The 10,509-nt window shown below is 40.3% G+C and overlaps 1 protein-coding gene across 1 annotated transcript; it reads left to right on the top strand.

Annotated features, from left to right (window-relative positions):
* Positions 1–6,141: 6,141 nt before the first annotated feature.
* Positions 6,142–7,071, top strand: LOC113574250 (odorant receptor 131-2-like). Its single transcript, XM_027005021.2, has one exon. The coding sequence runs from the start codon at positions 6,142–6,144 to the stop codon at positions 7,069–7,071; it is 930 nt and encodes a 309-aa protein (XP_026860822.2).
* Positions 7,072–10,509: the final 3,438 nt, after the last annotated feature.

The raw sequence follows: 10,509 nt of genomic DNA, 5'->3' as shown, positions 1-10,509 counted from the left end.
GTTCCCAGCATGAGAGACACCACCTGTCATGAGCCTGTTCCCGGCGCGAGAGAAGCCACCAGGCCCGATCCAGTTCCAGCCCCTGGCGTGAGAGACGCCTCCTGGCCTATCCTTGCTACCGAAGAGGTCTCTCAATCTGTTCTTGTTCCCTGTGTCAGGTACACCCCTGGAGCTCCCTGCAGTGCTGCTGACTGCCATACCTATGCCTCCAGACCCTGCAGCACCACTGAGTGGTACAGCCACATCTTTGGGCCTCTCGGACCCACCACTGCTGAATGCCTTAGCTGCGTCTCCGGACCTTCCAGACTCACCGCTGAATGATGCGGCCATGGCCATGGGCCCGCCGCTGCTGAACATCGTGTCACTGGACCCGGCTATTCCTAGAGTAGAGGAGGCAACTCCACAAATCCCAGCGCCACGCGCCAGGCCTTTCCCTGTGGTCGCTCCTCTAGACTCCCCTGTGGTCCCAGTAGATGCTACAGGTGTACCTCAGATGACATTTGGGACTCCCTCAGCCATGCCTTGTGGCGAGCCAGTGACCCTTGAGGTCCCTCCGTCAACCTCCCGGACCCATACAAACTCTTTGGTTATGCCAGGAGTCACTTTTGAGACTCCTATGCTCCCTGAGGCTGCTGTGCCAGCCCCCAATACTGTTCCCTTGTCTGCCTCTGTATCTTCTTTTCCTGTTTTGCCTGCTTCTGTTACTGCTTTTGTCTGGGTTCCTGTCTATGAATCCAAACCAGTTCATGTGAACCTAGTGAGACCATTACCCTGCTGTGTGGCATTAGTATTTCCTTGCCTGTATCCGTGCCTGTTATGTACCTTGTTCCTGTTCCTATGTTGCTCGTGCTTGATATACTTACCTCTGTCTTTGCATTTGCTTCTGTCCCAGTTCACACATATGTGCCCGCTACCAACATGTCCCCTCTCCTCTCATCTCCTGACTCTACACCCTCCTCCTGTTCCAGCCGCCTTACTAGTCTGTCTGCTTTCCCCTTCCTACTTCTGTCCCTATGTCTGCCTTGACTCCTGAGTTGGCCCAGGATTTAGCATGGAATCCCTTGTGTGCCCCGGGCCCTGCCACTAATCCTTGCTATCATCCTGCCCCTGGTCCTGTCCTTTCCTTGGTTGCTCCTTGTGTTTCCCCGTTTCTTTCCTGTCCTGTCTTATCATCCCTAGCTCCTCCCTTTGGCCCTGTCTCTGCATTGTGTAGCCCTCTACATCGTCTCTGTCTAACCTGAACTCCTGTCTGTTCTTGTGTCTAGTCTGGTTCCTGTCCCAGCTCATTGCCTTGCCTGTTCCGTCTTTGTCAGTGCCTTGTCCTGGTCCTGTGTTTCATTTTGCGTGCTCCGGCTGCCATCCTGGCGTCCCTATGTCTGTATTTTCCCGTTCATGTCTGTTTTCCTTTGCATCTCTGCTCTGTTCCTTGGTTTCGTTTTTGTCACCCCTCGTCTGTTCCTTCATTCCGGTCTGTGTTTTGGTTCTCCCTGTCCCATGTTCACCTGAGTCTATTTAGTGCATGATTGTTTTGGTTATTTGTACCCTGTGTTTGCTCTTCTACTTTGTCAGTTATTTTGGTAAGTTACGTGTGTTCTATTGTGATTAATTATGCTCGTTGGTTTGCCGTTGCTTTTCCATTTGTTTAGTTTGTGTATCATTTTGCTTCAGTGTTTTCTCCTTGCCCCTGTTATTTTGCCCTCAATGATTGTGTTTTCCTCTGTTAATAAACTGCCCCCCGCACATGCATTCTGCCTCTCGCCTGTTCCGAGTGGAAACGTTACACTTTATAGAAAGGTTGGCTAATTACTCTTGGCCAAACAGGATTAATTCTAATTTTATGAGAAAAAGAATTGACTATGTTGACATTGTAGTGGAAAGCAAATTAAACAGCTTACAACAGACTAACAAACTAGATACAAGACATAAAATAAGACTGTCACGGCATGGCCCCCCTCTCCTAGACTCCTCCCTGTGTGTGTGTTTGTCCATCATCATACCCCATGTTCATTGATCATGTCAGACCTGTTCTTAGTTATGTTCGTTGTTAGCACAGATATTTAAACACCTGTTGTTCTGTTGTCTGTTGTCTGTTTTTGGTGGTTGACCCTGTGTACATTACATGTAACACATCACGCAAGTGCTTTCTGGTTTTGCTCTTTGCTACGTTATTGCGGTTTAGTGTGTTTTTAATGTTCTGTGTTTTTGTTTTGGTTTTGTTTGTGTTGTAAATAAACACTTCTTTGTTACAGAGACTTTCCTCAGCATTCAACCCCCTCATCATGTCTCGTTACAAAGACACTATTCTAAGTACTTAATTATTCTAGCAAGTGGTTTCAACTTCTCCAACTTTAACTCCAGCTTTTCCTCCAACTTTAACTCAAGTTTAACTCACTCTTTGTTCTGAAGCATCAATTTTTATAATACTAGGTTTGTCCATGCATGTTCATGCTTTCTTTGTCTCATCTTTGGTTTTGGTGGAGTAATAAAAAAATTAACACAAAAGGAGAGAAATAGGGGAATTAAACAATTATATAGTGATATCTGGTTATGAGATATGTCTTTTAAAGTGTAACAGGTGGGCTCAGTTATCCTAATTCACCTGTCTTTTGGTCCAAATATTTCTAGATGTAGTGCAGATGTTCTTAAAAGTGATATAAAGCACACAATTATATATAGTAAAGCAGTTACATTTTCATGACAAACACAGAAGGAGTGACATAGATAGAGATATAGAAGAGGATAGAAAAGAGAGCTAAAGGGAGCTAGAAAGCATGATGATTACACAAGTAATGTACTGTCCTAATATTAATAATTCAAATAATCTTTCTCTGTCTGTTATACTTGAGATGAGGAGGTAATCATTAAGTAATATATGTATGAAAGGTAATATGCAAACACTAGAATAATAGGTTAAGGCATAGACATAATAAATTCATGAATGACCAAATAACAAGACATAAAAAGTATTAATAAAATTTAGAGAAAATGGATTTCATAACAATGCAGTGATGAAAATCTTTAGATTTCACTCAGAATTGAGTGTGCTGAGACTGTTATGTATATAACAGGGCATTGTTGGCCATACGTGGTCAATAAGTCCAGATGGGGGTGTCTGTTATAGTCACTGAGGGGCACTGTGGATTCATAGTCCATACAATCAGGCCTGACTGAGTAATGTCTTGTGTCCTTGGAGTAATAAACCTTTCTTACAGAGTGGCTTTGAAGAGCTGATAAGAGAATGGGGGTCCATTTCAGTAGAACCCAGATGCTTCCAGTGTTTATAAAGGAGGCTTCTCAGATTGGATGTTATGAGTTGTCCTAGGGGTGAATGTCCTAGGGCCTAAGGATGGAGACTGGTATTCCACAGCATCTTGATAAGGAGACCTTCTGTGAGGGGTGTTGGGGTTACCTTAGGGTTAATTGTAGTCGTAAAAGTGAGGGCTGCAGCTTCTACTACATCTCCCCTACTTGATATGATGGTCAAGGTCATGGGCATCAGGCTGCCCGTGTGGAGACTGCAGGTATCAGAAGACAGGTGCAATACAACATCCACATGCTATACCTGGGTGTCTTGGTTTAGTTATTCTAAGGTTTTGATCATCTAGTTTAAGGATAGATGGGATAGCAAGTGTACATCCAGGCCACTGACTATTCTCTGAACTCTATAAGGACAGATACTTTATGTAGTGCAGCCCCCATCTATGTTAATTCCCAAGATAGAGAATTGGCATTCCTAATCAACCTACCTATAGGCCACAGATAATATCTACAGGCTCAAAAACATAGTAAATCTTGGATTCTGGCAAGGAGAGACATACATTAAAGTGCAAAGCCCAGCAGTTGTAGCCTACCATGACAGAAACTCTACTCTATAGAGTAACACTCAAACTAAAAATATCCACTACATATTCTCCAGCAAACCTTTCATAGCGTAGCATAGCACTATTGGTATTTGTGGCCTTAGGCCCATGTTGACCCATGCACAAAATCTCATCGCCGTTACTCTTAGATTCCAGGTAACCACCACTCAAGCTGAAATATTGGTAAGGCCCTGGTTAGTAAGCACCCTCGCAGTGGATGTTATGCTAACATATGACCAACATTACACTGCCAGTTGTATTCCCTTACCTAATCAGACTTTTTGGGTTAATGTACCACAGCCCTGTAGTGACCATCCATAAGATAAGCTAAATAGAGTATACACTAAGTGGGCCTGGATGTTTGCAGATGTTTCCCTAGTAGCCTCAGTCAAACATTCCTGTACTAAGGAAAGGGGTATTAGATATCTAATCTAGTATCCCTTTCCATGGGGAATGTTGCTCATGGTGAGGCTATCCACTGAGGAACTTACTTGCAGCATATCAGACATTAGCATGTTTATGAGTTCGGTGTGAGCATAGTCACAGCCAATAGTCTGAATGACTGATAGAAGAGCGTTAACGGTTTGTAGGGTCTTAGAGCAATGCTATGGGTGTTGAGTACAAGGACAGTGCCCTTCACACTCTGTCCAATAGCTTGTAACTGTGCCTGTTGCATGGCAAACTATGTTTTAATGTCAGGAATCTCTGCCTACATGTCGTCTGACAGTGGCTAGGCTGATAGTGTTCACTGCGGAGGTTCCAATACTCAGGATGAATCCCACAGCAGTTGCTGTGGCTAAGGGTGCTCATAGGAAGCATTTTGGCCTCCTGTTTTGCCCATACCTTGCAGCGGTTCAACTTGACAAACACCTTTTGGGTGTGTAGGTGGCAGATAGTAATCAACAGTCGGGACTTCTCTTTCAGGACAATTCCTGAATTAGGCCTAGGTGCGATAATTTCAGGGGTGGCGGCAGTTGTAAAGGGGCTGAGGATCAGTTCAGCACACTTTGCCAGGAGCGTGAAGGCTATTGCTAGATTATGAGGCATATGTTACATAGTTTACTTCACTGAGTATATTATCATGTGTACATATGCGGAAGAAGGCTGCATGAAAAACAGAAAAGGGGGAGAAAAGTAGGATTTAGGAGAATATTAGTCTCAGGATTCTAATCTCTCTAGTACTGATAACTATAACATTAGGTCACAGGAGTTTACTCTTTCTGCAACTTGGGGGTTTACTCTGCATTCTCACTCCATTCCATGACAGCTTTGTGTGGTCTGATTTGGTTACGGTGGACCCATTTGAGTGTCAGCTCCCTTTTTCCTTGAGTGACTTTAATCTGATACACAACAGGCAGGAGTCTGTCAGTTATAATGTCCGCACTGGACCAATAGGAGCAGAACCTTCGAGTTAGTTTCCCTGTGCTCTGTAGGGATTATCCCACCAAGTTGAACAAACACATAGTACCACACCTTGACACTTGGAGCTCATCATTGCACCTGGTATCACTCCTTTCCATGTGTTGGGAGAATGCAAATGTGGCCCTAAGATGTTTGTGCAAGTTTTTATACACACACACACACACACACACACACACACACACACACACTCGACAATTACATACAACAAGGATCAGGTGGACGACACAGGAGGGCGTGGCACTACAGACTAAGGAACACATGCACAGTTTGAGGAGGAGGGAGGGGCCGTATCGTGACAATTCCTCTGAGTTGTCATCAGAACCCAGGGAGTTGTAGTGATCAGGGGAAACAGGTGGCATGACATAACATTAATACATTTTCTGTAATTAACCAGTAATAACTGATAGTTGTTTCCATGTATTTAGAGTGGTGCTCCGTGTTAATATTTTATAAAATTCTGCATTTTTGCTACACAGTTAATCAGAAACTTCCTACCCATAAACAAAAACTGAAATGAAACTGAGATTTGAGCTGAGGGGGGAGCCCACATTAAAAAAATTAAAAAATTAAAAAATTAAAAAGGGGGAGTGGCTAAATTTACCAAAATCCCTTGGTGTTGATACATTATAAAACAGTGGTGATATGAACAAATCTAACAGTCCACTCTAACCTTCCTTCTGGCTAAAGGAATGAAAAGCAGCTGGAATTGGACTGTTAACTTATATGAGGTAGTTGCAAGTTATTTAACTATACAACAAACAGGGATTGACACATTTATAAAATGTTAAGAGTCTTGATTACATTCTGGTTTTCTGGAATTATTGTTTTTTCCAGGTAATTATCAGAGAGAACCAGGGCAATGAACATTACTACGGACCAAGTTCAAATTCAGGACACTTACCAGCAAGCTGTTATAAAAAATATTGTTATTGTTTCTCTTGGCCTAGTCATTAATTGCATAAATGGGATGTTAGTTGTCACTTTCTTCCACAATACTGTATTTCACAGTGACCCAAGGTACATTCTCTATATTAACCTTGTAATCAATGACATTCTCATGATTTGCATATCAGTGACTTTGTATGTTTTGACATATACATTGCCTAATGTAAATGTTTCTGTTTGCTGTACACTGTTAGTATTAGGTTCAACTACTCATATGAATACTCCTTTGATTTTGGCTGGGATGGCAATAGAGCGCTACATTGCCATTGGTAAACCACTACATCATTCTCAGATCTGCACAGTGAACAGGACTTACATTCTCATCTGTTTGATTTGGACAATCGGAGCTGTTCCTCCAATAGTCGATATTATCATTATTGCAGCAGTGAAATCTATTTCTTTTTTTAATTCTGTCATCTACTGCCAACCAGTTATTGTATACAACACAATGTATAATGTACAAAAGACAATTGCTACACAGTGCTTTTATATGTCTGTTGTGTGGATAACAATAATCTACACTTACTTTAGAGTTCTTTTTATTGCTAGAATAGCCTCATCTGGCTATCATCAAACTTCAGCTAAAAAGGCACGGAATACCATCCTTTTACACGGTGTTCAGCTAATGTTGTGCATGTTGTCTTATGTAGCCCCTGTTTTGGATATGGTGCTCATCCCATTTTTCCCAGCTCATCGAAGACTCATTGCCTTCATTAATTATCTGCTTACAAACATTATACCAAGGCTCCTGAGTCCTCTGATCTATGGAATTCGAGATCAGAAGTTTGTGAGGCATATCAAAGGCTACTTTTCCTGTAAAGTTGTTGGAAAGGTCATACCATAAGTGATGTGACTGACAGACCTGCAATAGATGGAACTAATGTCACATTTAAATGCTCACCCTTTTTATTTCATTTTCATCAGTTCGAAGTATCATTTCAGATGAACATATTGTTAATACAAAAGAAAATATTGTTTTTGATTATATTTACACTATGTAAAGGGAATAATAACACATATTTCAGTAGCACTGTTCTAATTTTTGGCAAAATGACACTGTGATCATCATCAAAGGGCCACACTGAAAACCACATATATCTCCCCCCCCACTCCCCCGCAAGTAATTTTTACAAGCATCCTTCCTAATTTGCGTGTATGCTTAAGGGGTGTACAATTTATTGTTTAGAAATAATTGCAAACAGAATGTTAGTGTTTTTTCTTGTTTATATGAGCTCTGCACCCTATGTATTAGAAACCCTCATATTGTGCCTGGACCTTCAGGCCAGTTTATAGACTCATCTTACGGGTTAATATTTTAAGACCTCAACTGTACAATTACCAACTGTAGGACATATGTTGCCATGCACAATTCATCAACCACATATTGTATGTCAGACTGCTATACAACAGAAACTTACAAAAACATCAAGTCAGACGGCTTTATTATAATTAAAAATATATAAAAAACACAAGCATTATATTAGATAGCTATAAAATGCTATAAGTTATAGGATATAACAATAGGTTGTTGAGTTTTATCATAATGGATGATCATTCTTGATCATATATATTTATAAGGCATCATAATTGTGATCATTAAGGACATTATTCCACTTTAACTGCTGCACAACTCCAGTACTTTGCAGCTGCTAGTGGAAAGTTTGTACTGGGTTTCATTACTGTGCTAGCATAAAACCTAATTACCTGATGTTTATAATGATAGACTGTCTGTCTGTGTGTGTGTGTGTGTGTGTGTGTGTGTGTGTGTGTGACAGTCAAACTAACTAAGCTGTTTATAACTTAAAAACCATGTTTTGAAAATAGAAAGATTTTACATTCTGCAATTCTAAACTTAAACCACTAGAGGGCAAAAACAAGCATATTATTACTATTAAGTTCTTTATGGGTGTGCAAAGTTGTGAAGTATGATAGGGCATTGACTACTTTGTGGCTTTGGAAGATATTTTGATAATTTCATGATGACAGTGACAGGCTGGCCTAATTGAATATGAGTTCCATGCAAGTCCCATGAGTGTATGAAAATATATTAATTGTAATAAGAATCACCTCAGCACTACATTTAAAGTCAGCACAATCCTTGAATGAACAAGTGATTCCACCATTAGGCACAAATAAAAATAGTTGAGTTGCACAGCAATTCTAATATGGATTAAGGTCCTTCATATTAGAAATTATGATAATCATCTATACCAGACATCTATACCAATAGCAGGTTTTGATTACTAACTTAAAGATCTTACATCCTTTAAAATATATAAAAAAAGCATTTCACTGCCAGTGTATGACTATGTATGTGACAAGTAAACTTTGAAATATAAAATGTATTTAATTGAAGACATGCAACAACTCATAATTAGCTTTACCTTTAGAATATATTACCACATAAATCAAATGGCTGTTCATACAATTAAGGGCACTTTTAAGTGCCATAGTGAATATAAAATTTTATTTGCATTTTTTTCCTTTTCATTATATTAAACTGCTTTAAAACAGTCTTGTAGATTTTTGTTTCTACTACCCGTTTTGTCTGCTTAATAAATGTGTTTTATGTATGAATTTCATTATTTACCCTTCCAATATCCATACTTTTAGTTTTAAAACAATCTCATGTGCTACAAAAATGTTAATGTTTTTTTTAATTTATCAAAAGAAAAGGCAAAAATAAAAGTAAAATTTCAATATTCAGTGTATGACAGCAACCTCAAGAAGGTCTGGCACCTGTCACGAATGGCTACCCTCCTGCCCTCCCTGCTTCCATGCCTTAGTTTCATTTTTGATACCTGTCCCTCATTAAGTTTGTGTATTTAAACCATGTTTTGTTCCCTGTGTTTTGCTGGTCTTTGAATTATTGTGTGTGGTTGGTTCCTTGCGTTTGCATGTTTTTTCTTATGGTGGTTTCTTTGTACTCTGCGTCTTGGTGTTCAGCTAGCCTGTGTTTCCTAGTTTATGTTATAGCCTGCTCCCCTGTTTGCTTCTGTGTGTTTAGACTTAGAATCTGTGTTTTGTTACTCATGTATCCTAGCCCTTATCCCATTTAATCATATTCCCGTGCTCTCCGTTTTGGCTCTTTGACTCTGGACTACAAAAACTCTGATTTTGGATTTGCCCCTATTAAATCTCGCTCTTCTTCACACATACACCCACCTTCTTTCCGCTCAACATTACCACACCCCAAACCCAATGCCCTCCCAAGAGGACCAGAGACCTACCACTTACCAAAAATGTGCCAATCAATTCCTAAACTATATAGGCCCCCACAGCAGGTATCAAAGTACACTACTTATAGCCACTGAGCAGCCAATTCTAATGATTGCTGGGACACAAGTACATTTAGAACCAAATGCAGAAGGCTTTATTAGTTATAAAATTAACATGAAGTGTGCAAGAATATTTCTTAAAGAATAATGCAGGGTTGGCCAGGAGATCGCTAAGCAGAGAGTAGTCAGACAAATCCAGGATCAGAATCGGTAGGCTGAGTTCAGAAGATACCGAAGGGCTAGGATCTAGGCATGGGGAAGAAATAGTGGTCAGTAACCAATAAAATCACCAAGAGAAGAATACACTCGCTATGCATACTGAAACGGCAATACTTCACAAAGAAGTCAGGAAGGAGGGAGTCTATAAGATGGAGTGATTTAATAGGAAGAAACATGTCCAATCTTGTGCTTCACCCAATGCATCAGTATTTAGAGCCAGGGTTCATTTTCCACTACACTGTCCCTCATACACAAATCTAACTGCTCTACAACTAACAACTAATGAATTAACCTATTATCAACTAAACATGCTGAAGAACTAGTGTAATGATTTAATAGATGAAGCAGGTTGCAATAGCAAATGTCTCAATACCTTGTCCAGACATGAGCTATGGATTATCCATTTCACCAATAATCAGGGTTAAAATGGGAAATAAGACCACAAATAGGAATTAAAGGGGAAAAAAAACCAAAAACAAAACCTCTGCAATGCAGACACTTCCTCTTTGGCATAAAAGACACTCAGACAAACCCCCTGGGGTTCAGGCAGGCACTTAAACCTGGATCCTGACTCTGAATCAACCTACATGCTATCATTTTTTAATGGGCTGGCTCTATATCACAAGTTTGACAACACTTTTTGCATTAACACTTGTGACTAGATGGAGCAATGGATATTAACCCATCAGAGGATGCTGAAGAAAATGGTGGGGCAGCCTCAGAATCTAAACTGCCTGATGAGACACAGGATCTTAGCCATGGTTTACTATAGAGAATTTATTTTG

The sequence above is a fragment of the Electrophorus electricus genome, chromosome 7 (genome assembly GCF_041902795.1).
Source record: "Electrophorus electricus isolate QZ-2024a chromosome 7, ASM4190279v1, whole genome shotgun sequence".
Taxonomy (NCBI): Eukaryota; Metazoa; Chordata; class Actinopteri; order Gymnotiformes; family Gymnotidae; genus Electrophorus; species Electrophorus electricus.
Note: the sequence above shows the minus strand (reverse complement) of the source record. Positions and strands in the feature narration are given on the sequence as shown.

Bases quoted from the DNA above. Each gene is read 5' to 3' on its own strand.
- LOC113574250 (XM_027005021.2), top strand. From the start codon at position 6,142: ATGAACATTACTACGGACCAAGTTCAAATTCAGGACACTTACCAGCAA.